This window comes from Perognathus longimembris, chromosome 8 (genome assembly GCF_023159225.1).
Source record: "Perognathus longimembris pacificus isolate PPM17 chromosome 8, ASM2315922v1, whole genome shotgun sequence".
Classification (NCBI taxonomy): domain Eukaryota; kingdom Metazoa; phylum Chordata; class Mammalia; order Rodentia; family Heteromyidae; genus Perognathus; species Perognathus longimembris.
In genome coordinates, this window is record NC_063168.1 from 49644600 (window position 1) to 49669551 (window position 24952).

Sequence of the window (24952 nt, forward strand, 5' to 3'; positions counted from 1 at the left end):
AAAAGTAGTTGCTATATAGGAAGGTATTTACTTTTCTCCTCGGTGCTGTTAAGTAGGTCTGCAGTGAAATTTTACTCATCTAGAGAGCTTCATCTGCTCCTTACCTGTTTCTGGGAACGTGTGGATCTCATTCTAGGTTCACTGTTCCCATAAGTCCTCCTGTTATTTATTCCAGCACCAGCACTATGCTGTCTTTGCAATTACAATAATATAATCAGCTTACCAGTTTCCATGAAAGCCCTTCTAAGGACAGTATCTTTTTTGGCCCCACCATTCTGGCTTGTTTATAATTATTATTTATCTTTATTACTTTCTTGGATCTTCTTTCTTTGTTCTCTCCAGTTTTTTTTTTAATGGAAACATACTTCAAAGATTACATTTTGAATTTATGTCTATTGTATGTTTTGGCACCCCAAGAATCTATGTAAATGGCTAGAATGTAGCTAAGTGGTATGTGTGAAAGGCCTTAAGTTTGACTTCTAACATTTTGGGGAAAAAAATCACAATGGGTTCATTGCTTACTGCTTTGCTGTGGGAAAGCCTCACAGTGACTCTGTACTGTTTTATAGTCTGACTTGAAGTGCCTAAGGTTTTCATTGCTTTACATTTTTGCTATATTTGATCTTCCTAATTTAGTTATTATATTGGACATATAGTAATATGTGGTTCTAATTTTTTCATTTCCTTGGTAATAGAGTATTGATCATCTTTTTATGTGCTTATTGGTCTTTTACATATTTTATTATGTGAGGGGTTTGTCCAACTGTTTAGCCAAATTAGGTCATTTGTCTTTACTGTTGGAGTTTATGAGTTCTTTTGGGTTTTTTGGACACTCATCTTTTGTCAGATGATTTGTAAGTATTTTCCCCTATCTACTCTTTTTTTTTGTTTTGTTTTTTGGCCAGTCCTGGGGCTTGGACTCAGGGCCTGAGCACTGTTCCTGGCTTCTTTTTGCTCAAGGCTAGCACTCTGCCACTTGAGCCACAGCGCCACTTCTGGCCATTTTCTGTATATGTGGTACTGGGGAATCGAACCCAGGGCCTCATGTATATGAGGCAGGCACTCTTGCCACTAGGCCATATCCCCAGCCTCCCTATCTACTCTTTATCTGTCCTATTCATTTTCTTTATGGAATCCTCGGCTGTACTGAAATTTTTTGTTCTGATGAGGTCTAATGTTTCAGGGTTTTTTGGTTTTTTTTTCATAATTGTTGCTCTTTGTGCTTGGCATAAGAAAATTTGCCTGTTGCCAAGTCAAAAAGCTGATTCGTATGCTTTCTTCTAAAATTTTTATGATTTAAATTTTTACATTTTGGCTTATACTTCATCACATTAATTTTTGTGTATGTATGAAGTAAGGATAGTAATATATTATCTCTAATCCTTTTTTTTTTTTGGTCAGTTGTGGGGCTTGAACTCAGGGCCTGGGTGCTGTCCCGGAGCTTTTTCCTCTCAGAGCTAGCGCTCTACCACTTTTAGCCCCCACCTCTACTTCTAGTTTTCTGGTTGTTAACTATAGACCAGAGAGTCTCATAAACTTTCCTGCCTGAGCTGGCATGGAACCAGGATCCTCAAATCTCAGCCGCCTGAGTACTAGGATTACAAGTATGAACCACCGGTGCCCAGCTTATCTCTAATTTTGTTTTGTTTGCTTGAGACAAGATCTCATTGCAGTTCAGGCTGGCCTCAAACTTACTATGTAGCCCTGCTTAGCCTACAACCTAACAATTCTTCTGCCTCAGCTTTCCATGTGCCAACTTACAGCAGGCATATGCTTCTGTTTATTTTTTTTCTTCAATTGTGAGGCTTGAACTCAGGTCCTGGATGCTGTAGCACTTTGAATCACAGTGCCACTTCAGGTTTTCAAGTGGTTAATTCAAGATGAGAATCTCACAGACTTTCCTGTCTTGGCTGGCCTTGAACTTTGATTCTCAGATCTCAAGCCTCCTGAGTTGGTAGGATTATAGACATGAGCCATTAGCACCAGGCTGGGATTTTTATTTTGTTTTGTTGCTTTTTTTTTTTTTTCAGATCAGCGTATCAGATATTTCATTTTTCCCTAAATATTTTATTAGCCTGATAAAACATTTCAATTCACTAATGATAAAAATTGATTCCAATGCTAATTTATTTAGACAGTATTTTTGAATACTTATTATTTCTATGATTATAAAGCATAGTGAATTCCCTTAAAAAAGAGACATAGGGCTGGGATGTAGCTCTGTCAGCAAAACACTTGCCTAGCAAGTGCAATGTCCTGGATTCAATCCCTAGTACCAAAGAAAGAGAAAAGATACACAAAAAAATACAATTTTTAAAAAAGAGAGAGAGAGAGAGAGAGAGAGAGAGAGAGAGAGAGAGAGAGAGAGAGAGAGAGAGAGAGAGAGACATAGCCCCAGTTGCGCCCTGGCTGGCAAACCACTAAAACCACATGATACATGCAAGGCTAGAAGAACCCTGGCTGCTCTGTTGACACAGAAAAAATGGAGCCACATAGGAGACAAGGTTGGTGATACTTGGTTGAGCTCAGACTTAAAGGCCTGGTTAATCTTAGCAAAGAACAGGGATAGCTTGCCTCACTAAGACCTCACGTCTGGGTAATTTTTGTTTATCATTTTGTTTGAGAAGAAGAAAAATTGATTTTGGCTCACAGTTTCAGAGGTTCAAGCCCTAATTACTTGGCCCCATTGCTTTGGGCCTGTGTCCTGGCTGAATCTCTTGTTAGGGAGTGTGTGGTCAAGTTAAGTTCAGTTCATGGTACGTGAGCAGCAAGAAGTGGGTATTGTAAAACATGGCTATTGATACATGTACATATATATATATTATTTTTGTCAGTCATGGGCCTTGAATTCTAGGCCTGGGAGCTGTCCCTGAGCTTTTCAACTCAAGGCTAGCGCTCTACCACTTGAGCCACAGTGCCACTTGCTGTTTTCTGGTTGTTAATTGGAGATAGAGTCTCATAGACTTTCCTGCCCAGGCTGGCTTTGAACTAGCTTCCTTATATCTCAGCCTGCTGAGTAGCTAGGATTATAGGCATAAGCCACCAGTGCCTGGCTATGACTATTGATTTTTTTTTGTTTGGTTTTGTGTTTTTGCCAGTCTTGGGGCTTGAACTCAGGGCCTGAACACTGTCCCTGGCTTCTTTTTGCTCAAGGCTAGCACTCTGCCACTTGAGCCACAGTGCCACTTCTGGATTTTTCTATATATGTGGTGCTGAGGAATCGAACCGAGAGCTTCATGTATACGAGACGAGCACTTTACCACTAGGCCATATTCCCAGCCCCAGCTATTGATTTTTATTTGTTTTGTTTTGCTTTTGTTTTATGAGACAGCCTCAGTAGGTAGCCCAAGCTGTCCTGGATCTTGCTAGGTAGCGCAGGCTGACCTTGAACTTGTAGAATTATAGGTACATTTCACCGCAACTGGCTTAAATTTTGTTTTTAGATTTGTTGTAAAATATGTTTACAGAATTATTTTTTTTCTTCCTCCTTGAAGGTATCATTTATGTCTTGATGTTTGCATTGAGTATCTGATAATACAGCAGCATTGAATAAAAATAATCAGAGTTGAGCTCTGGACATGTTATTTACCCATGGTTAGCAAATAGCAAATAATGATATTGGCTTGAGCCATTTCTCTTTAAAAAAAATATTCTTTTGAAATTTATTTTTTGAGTTGCTCTGTAGATAAAAAAACTACTTTGAAGCTAAAATGTTATTAAAGAAAAGAATTGGTATCTCTTTTTGTAAGATGATCTTGTTTGAAGAGGGGGTGAGCTTTTGATGTCCCTTCCAGTCTCATAATCTTTTCGGAATGAATTGCCAGCTAAATAGAAAGGGCGTAGAGCCATCAGGTAGTTATATATGGAATGGGAACAGATGAAGTCTCGGTTGAGATTGAGTTTCTCATAGCCATCTTCAGGTAAATTTCTGTATGGTGTGGTTGTGCTGAAGGAGCAGCCAGGTTGCTGCACTGGGTGGATGAAGGGGGCCCACCTAGTCTGGAGAACAGCCCTGTGGGGACAGGTCCTGGGGCTTCAGGTTTCTGTTGATCTCATCTTAGGGATTTCTTTTTAAATAGTAGTGATTAAAACCACAGATTTGGAGTCATTCCACTCCTATGCCCACCTATAATATGATAGTCTTCTGAGAACTCCGTCTTTAGCCTTAATCTCTTCGTCAGTTTAGAGACATTGTCTCTGACTCTTGGGAATCTCTGGTGATCAGATGTACACAGAGCCAGTCCTGAGCTAAGGACAAAACAACCTTAATCCTCAGAGAGTAATGAACATGAACAGCAAAGTATGGGGGTGATGGGATTCTTTAGGTAATTTGTTTCTTGTTTTGTTTTGTTTTTGTTGCCAGTCCTGGGGCATGGACTCAGGGTGTGAGCACTGTCCCTGGCTTCTTTTTGCTCAAGGCTAGCACTCTACCTCTTGAGCTACAGCACCACTTCAGCTTTTTTCTATATATGTGGTGCTGAGGAATCGAACCCAGGGCTTCATGTATACGAGGCAAATACTTTACCACAAGCCTTATTCCCAGCCCTTAGGTAATTTGTTTCCTAAAAATATTTTGTCCTTTTTTCGTGTCTGTGTGCCAGTCCTTGGTCTTGAACTAAGGGCTTGGGCACTGCCCATGAGCTTTTTTTCCCCCCTCACTAGCACTGTACCACTTGAGCCTCAGCTCTACTTTTGGCTTTTTGGTGGTTAATTGGAGATAAGAGTCTCATGGACTTTCCTGCCAGGGCTGTCCTCCAACCATGATTGATCCTCAGACCTTGGCCTCCTGAGCAGCTAGGATTATAGGCATGAGCCACCAGTGCTAGGCTGATGTCTGTTTTTTTTTTTTTGTTGTTGTTGTTTTGTTTTTTGTTTCTATCTTTTAAGAAAACCAAAGGAACCTACCATGCCTGTAGTACCTGTACTAGGGAGGTGGGGGCAGGAGGCTCAAGAGTACAAGGCCAGCTTGGGTACATAGGGAGACTTTTTCTTAAAGAAAATCAAGGGAATGCTCAGAGTACTCCAGTCTTAAGGTAACATTTTTCGGGGTGATTTTTCCCCTTCTTCTTGCCTCCCATCTTAGAGAAGACCTCAGGGGTTCTGTCTGGCTTCTTTGTCCCCTCACCTCTCAAAGGAACAGTGACTGAGTGTCTAGTGCCTGTGTAATTAGCTCTCCCTGTGGTGACTGCAACATCCACAGCCAGCCTGTGCAGGTGACTTACTTCCCCCCTCTTATTTTCCCAATATCACTGGTTGGTTGAGGATCTTCATTTTGAATATTCTTGTAGCCCTCTAATTAGACCTCTCCCTTTCAACCGAAATGGCCATGTCATAGACCCTGCAGCCCAGCTATGCCACTGATTAGCCTGAAAGATGCTTCCTTGTCTGTGAAACAGGGATAATACAATGGCCATCCAGTTTGTGGACCCTGGAGTACAGTAATGATATATACCTAAAAGTCATTTTAGAAATCCTATAGCTAATACTTACACATTCCAGTTGTGAAGAATCCAGCTATTTAGAAATACTTAAATGATGAGAGTCCTGACTTTCCTATGATCTTCCTGCCAGACACTCTTTTCCTCCTGGAAAAACCACTGCTAATAATTTGATAACCTGGTTTTCCTCTGGATACAGATTTACCTTTAACTCCAGGCCACAAGTTACCTTTCCATTTTTATCATCTTTTCACCTCTGTTAGGAATCTTTCTTTTCTTTTATTACCTTATCATCATTATAGCTACTTTTTAACTTTTTCAGTGTAATTGCTTTCCCTTTTCTAAATATATTAACATTTTCCTGATTTTGCTTGTCCTGATTCTTCCATGCCAATAATCACTACTTTTACAAAGAAGCCTCTGAAACTCCCCAAGTGAAGAACAACTTAACCTTTTTCTGAACTTAACTATGTCAGTTACTGAATTTGGCATATCTGGATTTTCTGTTACTTTTAAAAATTATTGTTCATTTATCAGTAGGGTTATCATCTCTTAGCATGGAACTTAGTTGAAGAATTTTAAGGGCAATAACGTTAACCAGGTTTCAAACTAGATAAACATTTGTTGAAATCTACAAACTGAACAGGTTTGATTTACAATGCAAAGTCTGATCCAGTATGCCAACCAAAACTTGACAGTTAAACACCTTCTAGAAGCAAACCCACATTCTTTTATTTGGACAGTGAATAAAAGCTTTGGGATTAACGGTAGCCAGTTGTTATACTACCAAAAGAATTATGCTTCTAAAATCTGTTGATGTCGAATAGCAGCTGAATTGCTCTATATGTTGCTCAGGACAGAAGTCCTTTTAAAATATTTTATTCCTGAGTTTATATGGATAGAATGTTTAGGAGGGCATTTCTTGGCTTCAGCAAGTTCCTTTTATAAAAAAATTTTTAATTGTCAAAGTGATGTACAGAGAGGTTACTGTTACATAGGTAGGGTAGTGAGTACATTTCTTTTTTTTAAATTAAATTTTATTGACAAGGTGATGTACAGAGGGGTTAAGTTACATAATAAGGTAGTGAGTACATTTCTTGTCATATTTATTACACCTCCCTCATTTCTCATTTTTCTTTCCCTTCCCTAGTTCAGGTAAGCATATATACAATATCCAGTGTACCAAAATCATATACAGTAGCCACATGGGGTATGCCAAAGGAAGTTCACCTAGTACATTAAACTTAACGACAACAATAAAATCCTCCTGTTCCCTTCTTTTGGAGTTCTTTTTTTTTTTTTTTTTTTTTTTCCAGTCCTGGGGCTTGGACTCAGGGCCTGAGCACTGTCCCTGGCTTCTTCTTGCTCAAGGCTAGCACTCTGCCACTTGAGCCACAGCGCCACTTCTGGCCATTTTCTGTATATGTGGTGCTGGGGAATTGATCCCAGGGCCTCGTGTATAGGAGGCAAGCACTCTTGCCACTAGGCCATATCCCCAGCCCTTGGAGTTCATTTTTTCAGCAAGTTCTTTTTAAGCTAGGTTCTTTCTTCTTTCTTCTTGAAGCCTTTTTACTTGGGAATAATTTTATATTCACAAGAAACTTCAAAAATAGTACAGAATGCCCCCCCCCCCCCAAATGCTGGCATCTTATTCTATATTGAAGTTCCCTCCCTCCCTCCCTCCCTTCCTCCCATCTTTCCTCCCACTCTTCCCTCCCACTCTTCCCTCCCTCCCCTATCATCTGTCATGGGTCTTAAACTCAGGGCATGGGTGCTGTCCCTGAGTTCTTCCACTCAAGTCTTGTGCTCTACCACTTTGAGCCACAGGGCTACTTCTGGTTTTCTGGTTGTTAATTGGAGATGAGAGACTCACAGACTTTCCTGCCTGGGCTGGCTTTGAACCTTAACCCTCAGAACTCAGCCACCTCAATAGCTAGGATTATAGATGTGAGCCACCAGCATCCAACTAGTTCTAAGCTTTAATTCATTTTGGTTTACTGTGCTGTGGCTTGGTAGAGCCTGGCATCCAGTACGTATGCAGAAGCTTTCTTGCATGATGAATAAATTTATATGCTTCAAACGCTTGTGACCACATCTAATAGATCAATAGATTGTTATTTTATCCTTACTCTAGGACTTAAATCAGCTTTTTTAGGAGACTGAATTCATAGACATCCCTTGACACCCTTTTGTGAACTCTTGGTTGATCCACCAGGTAGGGAGGGTGAGAAAAGTCTCTGGAATAGCTATAATTTAGATCTGGAATGTTCCCCCAAGGGCCCATGTCTTGAAGATTTGATGATCAGCCTTTGTGCTATTGGAAGGGGGAACTTTTAGTAGGCGGGACCTAGTATAAAGGACATAGATCATTGGGGTATAACGTTGAAGGGTATTATATCCCTAGCCTCCTCTTCTCCCTCTTTTTGCTTCCTGACTGTCATGACTTAAAACAGGCTACCTCTACCACCATGATGTGCTATGCCAGCACAGGCCTAAAGAAATGGGTCTTTGTGGACTAAAGCTTCTGAAATCCTGAGCCAAAATAAACCTTCCTTCCTTGTAAGTTGATTTAACCAAGGTATTTGGTATAGGGGCAGAAAGCAAATATATTCATACTTTAGGATTTCTTTGAGAATAATACATGATGAGAAAAATGGGAGAGAGTAATTAGATATGGGCTAATGGCTGGTAGAACTCAGTATTTAGAGGTCCACAATACTAATCTACCTTTTCTTTTGGGATTAATAGTTCCAATTCTCCATCTCAAAAGGTTTTTTGTTTTCTTTAGAGCCTATCACCTTGATTGAATATCAAACCACTTATCTCTGAAGCTTTGGAGTCTATTTCTACCTAGTCTCACTAGCAGGGATCCTAACCAGAAACTACTTCAGGCACTTTCATAAAGCACTTAAGTCATATATTTGGTTGACAGTGGAATTAATTCTGCCAAAAAGGAGTCAGGCAAGAGTAATTTGTAGTAATTGCCTGTTATTTTTTTCTCTTATAGAAATACACTCTGGTCTTCAGTAGAAATTAATGTGCATGAGTAGCCCTAGTCTCAGCAAATGTTGGAGTCTTTGTATAGTCGAGAACTTTGTTATTTCTTTGTAGAGGAACATTAGATAAAGATATATGTGGGTTCATTACCTTTGTTGCCAAAACAGAGGGCAGAAGAGCACCAGGAAAAACTGCAGTTAGGAGCTAAGGGAGGGAGCAATGTGTTTCTTTTTGCTAACGAGAAGTAGCATGAACAAGGGCAATAACTAGGAGGTGAGTATAGGAAGAAGAGGTTTAACAGGATAATAGCAGCCCCTTAAAAGCTCTGTGAGAGGAGCCAGTCCCAGCTCCACAGCCAGTTTCAACTCTTTTGGAAGAGTGACCTTTACTCTTTATCCTTATCCTGCCACATACCCTAGAGCTATGGCTATCCAACTGCTGGTAGAATGAATTGAAAAGTACTCCCCAAGCTCCAGGTATTATAGGTGTGGTGTCCAGCTTGGTGCTTTGGGGAAGCAGTTGAAACTTGAAAAGATGGGGCCCAGTGAGAGGCTTTCTAGTCATTGAAGGCATATTCTGGAAGTAGATAGCTGGAATATGTTTTCCTCTTTTAGTTCCTGGCCAGGAAGTAAGTAGCTTTCCTCTACGCCGCCCCCCCCCAACACCCTGCCCTGATGTGCTGCCTCACTTCCCGTCCCCAAACAACAGCCAACTAAACCTTGCACTATGGAAAAACCTCTAACACTGTCAGCCAAATTAAACCTTCGGCTTTTGTAAGTTGATCTGCTCAGCTATTTATTATAGTAACTCATAGCTGACTAACACAGCAAGCAAGCATCAGTAACCGAAGTAGGATCATAGCATAGCAAGTTACACATGTTCAATGTAGGATACTAGAGCAGTTGTGGCAGGAGCAAATTGCTTCCCATTGTCTTAGTTTCCTCACTTATAGGGGGGTGATAATAAAATCTATTGTGGGAGGCGGGGGGGGGGATGAGGGAGGAGATAACAAGTTGAACAAGAAATGTACTCATTGTCTTACGTATGAAACTGTATCCCCTCTGTAATCACTTTGACAATAAATAATTATTTAAGAAAAATAACATCTATTGTATACATTTGATTTGAGAATCAAATGAATTGATACACACAAACTTCGAGAAAAATAATATTTCAGTAAGTATTCAATGTGTGTTTTTCTTTACTCACATCAGCCTTTGCTGGAAGATCACACGAATAATATCATTTTTTACAAAAATTTTGTTAAGGAAAGAGAAGAAAGAAATATAAAAAATTAGGATGAACAACACCCTACCATTTTAAATGATTATTATGGAGAAAACTCATAAGTACATAAAAGAGACTCTGGTGAAGTGCCAGGCATTGGTGAGCAGTTGGCTGGAAATTTTGATTACAGCATACCTATCTGTTAGCATTGTGATTGGAAATGCCTCGCACATTCAAGTGTGAAAGCTTAAGGTAGAAGGGGTAACTTGTCCTTTTGTTTCTTTATTGGAGTTGTCCAGGTTGATTCCAGTTGCTGACAACTCAATCATCTGGCCGTGCTTTTTACTTTTTCTTTAAAAGTATTGTTGAACGGGAAAAAGCGTATGTGTACATGGTAAAGCATTTAGCAGTGCAAAAGGGAATAAAGTAAAAAAAAAAAAGTTTCCATTCTATATCAGGCTTCTCCCTCCCTAGAACCATTTGGTGTTAATAATTTATTTTTCCTTTTCTTTTTCTTTCTATCAACATACACTGACAGTACAATGGGTTTTGTGTGACAGATCATAAATGTGTACAATATACTTTGAACAGGTTCATCCTCTTCATTATACGTCTTTAACTCCTCTTCCTCCTCCCTCTTTTTCAAACAGTATTTGGTATCTTTCATTATATTGTCTTCACACACATATGAACATTATATAAGTGTAAATGTTATATGTAATATATTATATAATATATATTATATAATGTAGGTAGAGCTTACCCTCCTCCATAACTAAGATTACAGGCATGAGCCACTAATGCCTAGCTCAGAATAGGTAATTTTGTTTTGTTTTGGTTGGGGTCTTGTGGCTTGAACTCAGAGCCTAGGTACTGTCCCTGAGTTTTTGTGCTCAAGAATAGTGTGCACTACCGGGGCTGGGAAAGTGGCTTAGTGGTAGAGTGCTCGCCTTGCATGCATGAAGCCCTGGGTTCAACTCCTCAACACCATATAAACAGAAAAAGCTGGAAGTGGCACTGTGGCTCAAGTGGTAGCAGTGCTAGCTTTGAGCAAAAAAGAAGCCAGGGACAGTGCTCAGGCCCTGAGTCCAAGCCCCAGGACTGGCAAAAAATAAAATAAAACAAAAAAGAATGGTGCTCTACCACTTTGAGCCATAGCTCCACTTCTGGTTTTTGAGTGGTTAGTTGGAGATAAGAGTTTCATGAGGACTTTTCTGCCCAGGCTGGCTTGGAACTGTGATCTTCAGATCTCAGCTTCCTGAGTAGGATTACAGGTGTGAGATACCAGTACCTGGCTATGAATAGACACTTTTTATTGAACAGAAAATTATTGGCTCATAATTCTTGAGCTGGGAAAGTGACAAAAGGGCAAAGAGAAAAGAATTTTTAGGTGGAGTCCTTAGGGTTCTTTAGGTATAGGATTGTACTGAAGGCCCATAGTGATCTTTTGACTTCATTTTTTCCTATTTGGATTCGTTTTTATTTCTTTCTTATGCCTTATTCTCTGGCTGTGAATTCCACTACTGTGTTGAATAGACATGAGAAGGCACTCTTATCTTATCCCTAAATTTAAAGGAAATAATTTTGAGTTTATTCCCATTTAATATAATGTTGGCTATAGGTTTGCCATGCAGCCTTTACTATGTTGAGGTGCATCCCCCTTTATTCCTAGTTTGTTTGTTTTGCCAGTCCTGGGGCTTGAACTCAGAGCGTGGCTATGTCCCTGAGCTTCTCTGTGCTCAAGGCTAGTGCTCAGCCACTTGAGCCACAGTACCACTTCGGGCTTTTTCTGTTTATGTGGCACTGATGAATGGAACCTAGGGCTTCATGTATGCTAGGCAAGCACTCTACCACTAAGCCACATTCCCAGCCCTAAATGCACCATTTTAGGAGTGCACCATTTCTGTGGTGTAGTCATTCCAGGACTTCACATTCTGTCAAAGTCACTTGCATTGTACTAGACAAACACCTGTTGAGTACCTGCTAAATGAGATCAGGAGGTACAGAGATGAGTTAGGCAGAGAACACTCTAGGGTGATGTGAGTACTTTATGAATTGATAAGAGCTTGGTTCAAAATTTATTGAATGTATGCCCAAAGCTTGCTCATTTCATAGTTCATAGAGTTTACATTAAGAAAAAAATAAGCAAATACTGAACTTGAGTTAATGATATGCACTTTGAAGTTTTAGAGAGAAGTGAACTGATACCTGCAATTCATTTTGAACTGCATAAAAAAGAGATTAATGGGTGGCTAAAGGGATGGATTGATGATACACAGCTGTAACATATTTAAAATATTAATGAATCTCCTGCATGTTTGAAAGTTTTCATAATAAAATGTTGTGGGGAAAAGATGAAAAGAGAGCACCCAGAGGGCCCTGATTTTTACTTACATACATAGTTAATGGCCTCTTGTGTCCTATCCTAGCCTTCTTTTTTTGAGGGGTGGGAGAGCATGGAAACAGATACTGGTTAACACTAAAAGCATCCCCCACCCCCTTTATAGTCTATTTGTAAACCTCAGAGTTGGTCCCAGAGGCACCTTCTGTCAAGAGGGATCCACTAGCAATTAGTAATGGATGATTTCAAGTAATTGTACAGGTCCTCCAGGGCCTAGGAAAAGGAGTACTTTTTACATTGTAACCTTCTTGAGTACCAGATAGGCAATTTATAAACCTCAGGAATTGATCTGGCACATGGTTCCTGAGACTGAGTAGTCCAAGAACATAGCACCAGCTTAGGAAAGGGCCTTCTGGCTGTGTCATGACATTGAGCAAGACAGCAAATAGAGCCAAACTTCTCCTTTCATTAGAGGTCTACTATGAAGAGAACTAACCCAGTCCCCTACCCTTCTTAAGAGCATCAATCCATTTGGGTAGTAGAGCCATCATGCCCTAAGTGCCTCTTTTTCCCCAATATTTAACAAACACTCTATTAATTTTTGTAATAAAACCAATATGAATAAGTTCTTACATATTTAATAGACTGTTACCCTGTATAAATGGAAAAAAATCTTAAGTGCAATATTTGTAGATCAGCATGGCTACTAATTCTTCTACAGTGCCAACTCAACGTAGTAAATTAGGATACTTTTTTCCCAAACTGACAGTATATCTAAAGTTTCCAAAAACATGCACACATATACGTATACATACACATACGTGTATGTACATACCTATGTATACATATATACATCTATGTTTGTGTATTATATTCATATAAAAGGATCAATAGTAGTAGTATGTTATACATCAAATACAGCAGCAGCTTATCCAGGTTCTGTGAACATCTGGACTAAATGATAGAGTTGTCCAGCACACTCTGTTAGAAAGAGGTAAAAACAAAATCCTTAAAAACATTGTGCCAGGGCTGGGAATATGGCCTAGTGGTAGCGTGCTTGCTTTGCATATATGAAGCCCTGGGTTTGATTCTTAGCACATCATATATAGAAAAAAGCCAGAAGTGGTGCTGTGGCTCAGTGGCAGAGTGCTAGCCTGGAGCAAAAAGAAGCCAGGGACAGCACTCAGGCCCTGAGTCCAAGCCCCAGTACTGGCCAAAAAAAAAAAAAAAAATCATACTGTGGTGACACCAGTCCTTATAAGAGTTCCCATGTCTTATTATTGTTATAATGGCAATCAAAGTTTGGGAGGTGATAACCAAACCATAGTAATAATTTAGGACACTTTTATAAATGCAATTGAAACAAAAGTTTCATAAGACTATATTTTCATACATTCTGACATTTTCTATTCTGTTTTAGAAAATGTGGATTTTGATACACTAATGAGTTAAGAATTCGCAGTCTGAAAAATGCTATTATAATGAACATAGACCATGGAGACAAAGAGATGAACATATAACATTTAGTAGTAACAGCAGACATTGTCATGAATCTTATTATTTTCAGTTGGTTTTTATAGCTCTAAAGGCCTGGAGGCCTGGGATTCAATACTTGTGTCATTTTAATTTTTAGGTTGTGTAGCCATGGAAAAGATGGCTATCTTGTTGGTCTCAGTTTTGTCATAAGGTTTGGAAAAGGACTAAATGAGATGCTATCTGCTCAGGACTTAGCATAATGGCCAACAGAAACATCTCGCTAATTGGGTAACATTTTTTTTTATTAGCCATGTATTAAAGAATTTCTGCATACTTGGGCCTCGAAAGCCATCAGAATAGGCTTCTGAGGAATCTACTGTCCCTCAGTGTCGTCTTTAATTCTGTTTTCCTATTTATGGTTTGCAGAAGTAACTCTCAGGACTATCCCACCCCACTGTTTGCTGCAGTGCTCTGTAAATACTCCTCACTTTTCCAGCCGTTGTTGGTTGCATTGGCAAGAGTGCCATTTGGAAACATGGGGATTTTGGCAGGCTTAGTGGTGTTTGTTGTTGGAGACTGCCTTAGCATAATCCTGGGTGGAGGCAATGCCCGAGGTTTCTCACTGATTCATCCCTTCAGTGTGAATTCTGGAGAAACTTGGGGAGCAGGCAGGAGGAGCTCCTAGGACCTCATTACAGATGAACTTACTTCTCCAAAATTCCCAAGAGATTATTCCACCTCATTTGCATTTCTTACCTTTTAATCTGAACAACTTGGCTGCTAGTGGAAATAATTAGACAGAAAAATGTTCTGGGCACAATTAAGATTTTTTTTTGCTCTGCTGAAATTAATGGAATCTGAGGATGTTAGCTCTGGCGGCACCCCACAAAGATCCACACAAATCTAGCAGTTGAGGGGTGAGGCTTGTCAGTCAGAGAAAAGAGCATGGGGCTTCCTCCCACCAAGTTCATTGCCCTCACTCATGCTAGAGCCTGGCTAGTGAAGAGAAGAGACAGTTGGGCATTTAACTGGACAGTTAACTGGATAGCTGGTACATTTTAGCCAAAGCCAGTAGAAGAGAACAATTATTGTTACACAGATTGAGTGTGCTTTACCTGGAATGCCTGGGACCCTAAGTGTTTCAGATTTCACATTTTTAAATAATGAGTTAATGTCAGAGACCCAAGCCTAAACATGAAATTCATTTATTTTCCATTGATATTTTATACATAGAGACTAGTGCTACTAGGGTTTGAACTTAGGGCTGTGAATTTAGGGCTGTGCTTTCTTGACAGCCACTGTACTACTAGAGCCACTCTCCCAGACCTGGTTGTTGTTGTTTTTTTTGCTTGTTTGTTTTGCTGGTTATTTTGGAGATGGGGTTTCATGGATATTTTTGCTTAGGCTGTCTTTGAATCAGATTCCTCCTTCAAAGTGAATCTTACTCAGGCTTCTGAGTAGCTAGAATTATAAGCATAAGCCACTCATACTGGCTTGAAGGTAACTTTATGCAGTATTTTTTAGTGTACTGCATTTTGACAATCTGTTTTATGAAGTCAGGTTTTTCATTTATAGTCAGGTTCATGTATAGTTAGGTTCATGTATAGAGTCAGCTGAAAAGGTTTTAGATTTTGGAGCAGTTCAGATTTTCAGATAAGGAATGATTAACTGTGCCACTGTGTTTTCCCACAATCCCTTCTGAGTGCATAATTTACTATGCACTGTATTTATCGGTTTATTGCTTAGGATAGCCAGCAACTTGTAAGCCTCACATAACCAAGGCTTATCACAACAAAGATGTATTTCTTGCTTCCATATGTCCTGTCTGAGTCAGAGTAGCAAGTGTCTTTGCTCTGTTCTGCATGTCAGGGACTTGAGCTGGTGGGGATCCTACCATCTTGAGGCCAACACTTTAGAGTGTATGCTTCCAGATTGTCATGACAGGTCAGAGAATTTTTTTTCCAGTCCTGAGGCTTGGACTCAGGACCTGAGCACTGTTCCTGGCTTCATTTTGCTTAAGGCTATTACTCTACCTCTTGAGCCACAGTGCCACTTCTGGCTTTTTCTCTGTATGTGGTGCTAAGGAATCGAACCCAGGGCTTCACATATACTAGGCAAGCACTCTACCGCTAAGCCACATTCCCAGCCCCCAGAGAATTTATACCCACTCATTTGCCCTTCCCAGAAATGTCATTTTTCTCATTGCCCATTGGTCAGTATGGGTCACATAACCCTGCCCAACAGCCCAACAGCAAGGAGATTGGAATATAGGGAAAATGATGACTCTGTTTTTAGGTCTCCACATTAATGGATGCCATTGTTCAGGATCTTTTTTGTTAGTCTAATAGGATCGGGGGAAGTGCTCCATGGTAGGTCCTTTGTGACCTTCTCCTTTTCTAGGTAGTATGTTAGGCTCCTTTTACTGTGGTTTAAATCTTCCAGATAACACTGTTCCTCAACTCCTCCAACCCCAATTTTTTAAAAAAAAATCAATGTCCTAATTTCTAGAACTGGTCAATGTTACTTTATATGTCAAAAAGAATTTTGTAAATGTGATTAATCTTCGAATAGTAGGGTTATTCTGGGTTTTCCTAGTAGGCTCTACTGCTGTCATAGAATGTGTCCTTGTTAGAAAGAGGCAGGGGATGATTTCACGGAGATGGAGGAGGGCAAGAAGAGAGACATAGAGGAAGAGATTGGAGTGATGTGTCACCAAGCCAGAGAATGCTAGCAGCTACCAGAACTAGAGGAAATTCTCCCCTAGAGCTTCCAAATGGAGTGTGACCTTGCTACCACCTTCATTTTTGCCTAGTAAAACTGATTTTGGGTTTTAGTACCCTGACTTCTTTGAAAAAGTAAAGTTTTGTTATGAGCTATCAAGATTGAACCCAACTGGGAAGGGAACTGAACCCAAGGTTTTACACTTTGTTCTCCACTGAGCAGTATTCTCTACCCTCATGGGATTTTTTTTTTTTTAAATGATGGCCACTGGAAATGAATATACTTTGGTTCTCAATTTCTCTGTGCTATACCTCTAGTACTAGTGGCCTGAAACACTGATGACTGTGGTAACATTTTAGAACTGTGATCTGAATTCTGGATATTGAATTCTGAATATTGCTCAGATCCCTTTTTGCTTTGATTTTTGGCAGGCTGGGCATACCAGATAAGAGCTTACTTTTTGCTAGACCGTGGCCTCCCCCATTAATTTTTAGGACTCATAGCATCTGATGTTTGTTTGTTTTGTTTTTTTGGCCAGTCCTGGGCCTTGGACTCAGGGCCTGAGCACTGTCCCTGGCTTCCTTTTGCTCAAGGCTAGCACTCTGCCACTTGAGCCACAGCGCCACTTCTGGCCATTTTCTGTATATGTGGTGCTGGGGAATCGAACCCAGGGCCTCATGTATACGAGGCAAGCTCTCATGCCACTAGGCCATATCCCCAGCCCCTCATAGCATCTGATGAATGAAGCAGTTCTTTTCCTAGATCTTTTCCAGATCTTTTCTTCCAAAGACTTCCTTGAAAGGACTGTAGGGTAGGGATGAAGGTGGACAGACCCAGGGACCATGGTTTTACTCAAGTTCTCTGTTTGAAGAAGGTCAGGCAGTGATTGTTATGAAGTATAGAGAACCTTTTTATGGTGGGGACAGAAAAAAGAAAGCAATCCAGAGTTCTTCTAAGACATAATTCTGAACTGATATTAAATATTGCAAGCCATTCACACTATTTCTATATCACCAACTAAATGACATAATCTATGAGATACTGACTTTTGCTCAGAAAAAAAGTTTTCTTTCATGTATTTTTTTATAAATAGTTTCTACCATCTTAAGGTCCTATTAGTAGAATATGGGTTTAAGTACTTCTTTGTTAGTAGGAGGAGGTTTGGCTATTCACCTACAACCCTTGTAATTAGCTGCCTTTCTTCTTGCTACAGCAAAATACCTGACACAAACGACTGAGGACAGATTTGACACAGGAGCATTTGCGGGGATTACCTCATACCTCAAAAGCCATAGCCTTCCCGGCTTCCTCAGGACTGGTGTTTGGCATTTTCCAAATTTCTTGTAGGCTCTTTGGAGTGCGGCATCCACGTGTCGTGGAATGTGATTCTTTTGGTTTTTCCTTCAAACAAACAAACCAAGAGAAGGACAGAAGAGACAGGATTTAGATTGCAGTCTACAAACCAATTTACAGACAAAGGCTCTGCACAGTTTTCTAAAACAGGTTTCAGGAAACTGTTGGAAAGTTAAAAAAAAATCCTTGTTCACATACTCTTTATAAGCAAACCTTTACCCATGGAAAAAACAATGCTCAACATTCTTCAAAATAAGCAATCTCAGGGTGGCATAGAGCTTCAAGTTCAGTAAGTTAACATTGATGAGGCTGTGGATACTGGTTGTTGAGAGGGATGTAATTTAACGTATCCTTTTGAGGAGAGGTTGGGCAAGAGCTATCAAAATTACTTCTCTTGACCTAGCACCTAATTCCAGGCCTAGGATTTATTCTATAGATGTATCTCTATAAGTATGAAATGAGATAGAAACAAGAATATTCATTGTGACATTGTTTTGGTAGCCAGAGATTAGAAACCACCAAAATGTCCATCTAGTAAACTGGATTCAATAAATCACAGCGCAAACACCCAAGAATATTGTAATACCCTGTTCAAGACATAAGTGTCTTTATTGATATGAAATGATCACCGAGATACACTGCTGTTTGTGTGAAAGAGGATACATATATGCATACCCTATTTATTTATTTTTATGTTGTACATGAAATAACTTCAGAAGGATTCATAAAAAACAGATATAGGTTGCCCCCAGGGAATGCAACTGAATGGCTGGGAATTGGGGTGAGACTTCTTTCTTTTGAGAGAGTAGAGCTCTGTTGCTCAGGCTAGTCAAGTGATCCTCCCTCTTCAACACATCAAGTAGCAGGGACTACAGATGTGATCACTATACCCAGCTCAGACTTCCCTCTCTATACTTCTGTCTTTTTAATTTTTATGGATTTGTTTTAACCGTGACAATTTGAACCATGTGAACGTGAATATGTACCCAAAAACTAAATGAGTTAGTAAGAGTTAATCTTTACAGCCCTACCAAGCCCTACAATAAGGAAACTTGGTTAATTATATAATTTACTCATTTCCGAGTGACATCTGGTGCAATTTGGGGGTCTGTGGAATGCTTTTTTTTTTTAAGTTTAAAAAGTGAAAGTTTTATTATTTGGAACATTTTATTTTACTTTATTCTTTCTTCCCCCCCTTTATTGTCAAAGTGAAGTACAGAGGGGTTACAGTTTCATATGTAAGGCAGTGAGTACATTTCTTGTTCAACTTGTTACCTCCTCTCTCATTTTTCTCCCGCCTTCTCCCCACTCCCCCTTTCCCAACCCCGCCCCCAATGAGTTGTACAGTTGGTTTATACCAAATGGTTTTGTAAGTATTGCTTTTGGATTGGTTTGTCTTTTTATCCTTTGTCTCTCGATTTTGGTATTCCCTTTCCCTTCCCTAGTTCCAATACATGTATATACAGAATCTGGGGTACTAAGATGAGATACAGTGATAGTGGGGGTAAAACCACAGGAAGGGAATATGAGAGAGAAAAAAAAAAGGGTAGGGTTTCACATGGCATGTTGAAAATAATTACAACAATGACAACACTTGTTTCCATAACGTGGAGTTCTTTTCACTTAGCATCATCTTATGTGTTCATAAGGGCAGGCCTATTGGGCTATTGTGATCTTCTGCTATGACTAGCCTAAACTGGAATGCTCTTTGAATAGTTGCTTTGACAATGTTGGTCTACTTTGTTTCAACTGACTCTAACTACATTTTTTTTCTTTTTCTCTTTTGGACTTAACATATTTGTGTTTAGGTAAGAGAAATACATCGGAAAAATAATGATGTTATAGTAATGATAATTTAATTTAGAACTAAATCAAATTACAATTGCCCCTGAGTTACCTGCCAGTCCAAGTCAGGACTTGCTAGCTAGTGTTCTAAAATTTAATTTCCTCATCCTAAGAGGAACACCAGGGCACTCACAGGCTGACTCCCTCCACCTCAAGAAACCTACCCCTTGGCTCCTGTAAATATTATTGGACTAAATAAATTGTTATTGGGTACACAAACAATGCCTCTCTGTAAATATGATTATTTTCAATGTAGGGAGGTTGGTAAATATGGCTATAGGCAAAATGTGGTCCTGTATTTTTAAAATACATAGTGCATAATAATTATGGGGGGAGAAAAAAGCAAAGCAGTTGTGGTCTATGGGAAAATCCTGGTGGTGTTGTGTCACAGCCTGAGAGGCCTCTGCCTTTTCCTCATGCCATCCTAATAAGGATGGTGAAGACGCGGTGTCCCCCTGTTGGGAGGCACTCATGCAGTACCCCAAAAGTTCCCTCAGCTTTCAGTGCTCCACACCCAACTGGGAAAAAAAGGAAATGATCTTATTCTCATTTATCATGAAGTAATCATCAGAAAGCCTGGAGATGTTCATTGTCTAGGAACAAAGCCTTCCGATCCATCTCACCAACTGGTACCACACTGTGGTACCACCACTGTCCTCAATAAGTGAAGTTTCACTGTGGCCAGCTCTGTTTAAATCAATTTCAAACCACCGAATAAGAGAATTTATTTTAAAAAAAAAAAGTGTTGCCGGGTGCTGGTGGCTTAGACCTGAGGATCATGGTTCCCAGCCAGCCTGGTCAGAAAAGTCCCTGTGAGACTTTTATCTCCAATTAACCACTCAAAAACTGGAAGTGGCTCTGTGGCTCGAATGGTAGAGCACTAGCCTTGAGCACAAAGAGTCTCAGGGACAGCCCAGGTTGAGTTCAAGTCCCACAATTGACCAAAAAAAAAAAAAAGTGTTAATGACAAGCAAAATAGTATTGCATTATTTAACTGGTATTACATGTAGTATACCATAAATAAGAACTTTATCAAATTCAGTTTCCATCTGAACTGTAATATTTGTTGTTCTGTTGTGTCCTGGCAGGTCTCATGATGTTGGTTATACTGTCTTTTCTTTATGTTTTCTGGAAAAGTAAGTGAATTAGTATGTCAGTGTAGTACTATCTGAAGAAATGTTAAGAGCTATTAAAAATCTTTAAAAATAAAATGATCAATTCTTCTTTTGTTCTCTTGACAGGATAATTGAAGCTATCTGCATAGGTTGGTTCACTGCCGAGTGCATTGTGAGGTTCATCGTCTCCAAAAACAAGTGTGAGTTTGTCAAGAGACCCCTGAACATCATTGACTTACTGGCAATCACTCCATATTACATCTCCGTGCTAATGACAGTATTTACAGGCGAGAACTCTCAACTCCAGAGGGCTGGAGTCACCTTGAGGGTGCTCAGGATGATGAGGATTTTTTGGGTGATTAAACTTGCCCGTCATTTCATTGGTCTTCAGACACTGGGTTTGACTCTCAAGCGATGTTACCGAGAAATGGTTATGTTACTTGTCTTCATCTGTGTTGCCATGGCAATCTTTAGTGCACTTTCTCAGCTTCTTGAACATGGGTTGGACCTGGAAGCATCCAACAAGGACTTCGCCAGCATCCCTGCTGCCTGCTGGTGGGTGATTATCTCTATGACTACAGTTGGCTATGGAGATATGTATCCTATCACAATGCCTGGAAGAATTCTTGGAGGAGTTTGTGTTGTCAGTGGAATTGTTCTATTGGCATTACCTATCACGTTCATCTACCATAGCTTTGTGCAGTGTTATCATGAGCTCAAGTTTAGATCAGCTAGATATAGTAGGAGTCTCTCTGCTGAGTTCCTGAATTAATGCATTGCAAATCAATTCTCGCATACACTTCACTCCATGGAAAGAGTGGATGCTACTTCATATTCATGTGTTTCTGGCAGGGTGAACAAGGTAGTACCATTATCCTCATCTTACTAGGGCAGAAGTGATCCTTCCCAGCTGAAGGGCGGAAGTTACCTATTTGGGGATGAATAGGATTGAGACTGCAGAAGAAGAGTAATGGCACCTAGGGTGAACCTGCAGGCAATGATTTTATTTGGACTTGTCTCTTCCTTGCCTTGAACAATTAACTGCTTTTCCTTTTTAAATACATTGTTTGAACACTTGAAAACAGAAAGGTACTAGTTTCCAAATGTTTTGCCATCTTAACGAATTCAGAAGAAGCTTGGAACTTGGTGTTATATTTTGAGACTAACATTTTCGTTTCTAAATGTTTTATAATTTCTCATATCAATGTCAGAAGCACCCTAGAAACATATGTCACATTCAAGAACTGTTTAACAAATACTTTAAAAATTTGGCCAAAATTTAAACTGTATAATGGAGCTAGATACAAGCACGAATATTATTTGAAAAAGTTATTTGTGCTTACCTATCCTTTATTTTATTTTTGTGCTTGTTATTCACCTAATTGTATCATTTCCTGGAAGCTTGAGTATATTCTCCCTTTTCTGTCCTGTATTTCTTTTTTCTCTTTATGAAAATGACTTCAGAAAAGTACATGGAATAGAAAGAACTTGTATCACTTAGCATTTTATTGGATAATAGTAGAATTCGTTGCTGTGAAATGATAATAGTGCTAACATTCAGATGTCCAAACAAGAATACTTCCAACATAAAAATGATAGAAGTAGTTTGATATTATCAACATTACAGCCCACATTTGTCTTCTTCTGCTCTTAACATTCCCCCCAAACACCATGAACTTAATTAAGACTTAGGTGAAAGGATATTTGTATAGTCTTTGATACCAAAGTTATATTTACATATTGTCACTGGATTGTCATAAAAAGAAATAGTTTTATACTCTTAGTTGCTGTGTAGTTAAGTGAATTTTCAGCCTGCTAAAAGCAATGAGTATAAAGTTATTTGACTTGATCTCCACCATTGTGAGTCACAGCTCATTCAAACTCTTCTTGTAGGAATATTGAGTAATATAGCTTATTACTCTACCTCGATTGTTAATACTAGGCAGTGTAAAGAGAGGATTTTTAGTGCAAAATCTTAGCAATATGAATTACAACTTTGCTTTCTTAACTAGTTGCTGTAAAGACATATAAACAAAACCACATATTTATGAATAATTTAGTGTACACTCTGTAATTATTGGGGTGGAGGAAAGAGAGGTTAGGTTGGGCAAGGATCTATCTGTATTTATCAAAGAAAAGGTTGCCTGAATTGTTCACTAAAAGAACATTAGCTCCCAACTAGTTCAAGTTCTGACTATCATAGGTAGAAAAATAGGGCAAAAGAGTATCATGATGAAGGAGTTAGGGTTAAAACCTATTTCCAGAATCTAGTACAGTAGTTTATTCTTCCCACACCTCTGGATTTTGACAGGGGCCACATTTTTCTTCATCACTGTCATTGCCAAAGTAATCATAGCCAAATGATTTCTTTTTCCCTAAGAGTTTCCCTGAGTTATGTGATATTTTGGCCTTTGAAAATCTTACCTCATTTTTCTCTACTAGTGTGCTTTTTCTTCACACACCCAAATTCTGTTATTATGTATTTATTATATTTTCTCTTTTAATTCAGTGGATTTTGTGTGTGTGTGTGTGTGTGTGTGTGTGTGTATGCACACATGTACGCACACACATGCTAGAGATTGCCCCTGGGCCTTGTGTATGCTGTATGAGTGCTCTGCCACTGAGATACACACCCAATTCCTCAATAGAATTTTTTAAATTGCAAAACTTCAGTCCTGTATTCATTCATGCATATTGAAATAAGTACACGCATTTCATTGTTAGCATTGCATCATTTAGAAGAGGTAGGCTGAGAAGCCATCTCAGAATAGGAAGTAACATGGGTTGCAGCTTTAATGGAATGTTCTGGAAAAGTTCCAGTTTGGTCAAGGAAGGTTGCATACACTTCTCTGTTCAGCATGCACTCAATATGGTGTTTTGCTTCCTGCATCTCCAGAGCCATCTGTACTCACAGGAATGGGCATGTCAGTTCTGCCCTGAAAGGAAACCAATGAGTTACTTCCCCAGTTGCAGTGTATTCTTCCATAGATTTGAAATGTCATCCACAAGCTTTCATGTCATCTCATTCTCTGATTGTGTCTACAATTTCAGATTTTCCAGTTCTTCTAGGCATTCCTAAAAACCACTTAAACTTTTGACCATTACTGTAGACTCAATGGCCATTTTAGGGAATTATAGTTAATGATCTTCTTTTATGTTATAATTTAGATGAGTTTAATATAGCGGCTTTCATTGGAGTTCTATGATTTATATTTAAAAACTATCAACAATGCTAACTCAAGTATAGTCAAAGCATAAAGGATATTTAGGGGGATACAAGCCATAGGGAATATTCTTTTTATTTGTTTTGTTTTGTTGAGACAAGGTCTCTTCCAGACAGGCCTAGAAAATGTGCTATGTAGTAGTTCAGACTAGCCTCCAGCTTTTTTCCTGTGGTCCAAGCCTCCTGAATGCTGGAATTACAGGGTTCATGTTCAGCTAGCAGGATTTTCATTCATGAAACTTGTAAATTCATTACAGGGATATTACTGTCTTAACTGTACTGAGTCTTCCAGTCCATGAACATGAGACAGCTTTCCATTTACTTAGGTCTTCTTTCATTTCTTTCAATGCTTTATAGTTTTCAGTATGCAAGTCTTGCCCTTTAAAAAATTTATTACTTGGGCTGGGAATATGGCCTAGTAGCAAGAGTGCTTGCCTCCCATATGAAACCCTGGGTTCAATTCCCCAGCACCACATATATAGAAAATGGCCAGAAGTGGCGCAGTGGCTCAAGTGGCAGAGTGCTAGCCTTGAGCAAAAAGAAGCCAGGGACAGTGCTCAGGCCCTGAGTCCAAGCCCCAGGACTGGAAAAAAAATTATTACTTGGTACTTTATTTCTGATGTTATTATAAATGGAAATGTTTTCTTAATTTTATTTTCAGATTGCTCATTGCTAGAGTTTGTATCCTCTTACCTTATTGAGCTCACTCATTAGCTCTAATAATTTTGTAAGGATTCTTTATGATTCTTTTAAAATAGGATCATGTCATCTATAATGGGATAGTTTTACTTCTTTTTTTTTACGTGTGTGTGTGTGTGTGTGTGTGTGTGTGTGTGTGCATGCATGTGAGTGCCAGTACTGGAGCTTGAAGTCAGGGCCTGGGAGCTCTCCTTTACCTTTTTTGCTCAAGTCTGGCACTCTTCTACATGAGCCACAGGGCCACTCTCAGCTTTTTTTTTTTTGGCCAGTCCTGGGACTTGGACTCAGGGCCTGAGCACTGTCCCTGGCATCTTTTTGCTCAAGGCTAGCACTCTGCCACTTGAGCCACAGCGCCACTTCTGGCCATTTTCTGTATATGTGGTGCTGGGGAATCGAGCCCAGGGCCTCATGTATATGAGGCAGGCACTCTTGCCACTAGGCCATATCCCCAGCCCCACTCTCAGCTTTTAATGAGATAAGAATCTCATGGATTGTCCTGCCTGGACTGACTTCAAAC

The 24952-nt window shown here is 39.5% G+C and overlaps 1 protein-coding gene across 1 annotated transcript in view; it reads left to right on the forward strand.

Annotated features, from left to right (window-relative positions):
• Positions 1–24122, forward strand: part of Kcng3 (potassium voltage-gated channel modifier subfamily G member 3) — a 46316-nt gene extending 22194 nt beyond the window's left edge. Inside the window, exon 2 of the mRNA XM_048353046.1 lies at positions 20640–24122. Within this exon, the coding sequence (XP_048209003.1) occupies positions 20640–21285 (646 nt within the window). The 3' untranslated portion in view covers positions 21286–24122. The remainder of the gene's footprint in view (positions 1–20639) is intronic.
• The last annotated feature ends 830 nt before the right edge of the window (positions 24123–24952 follow it).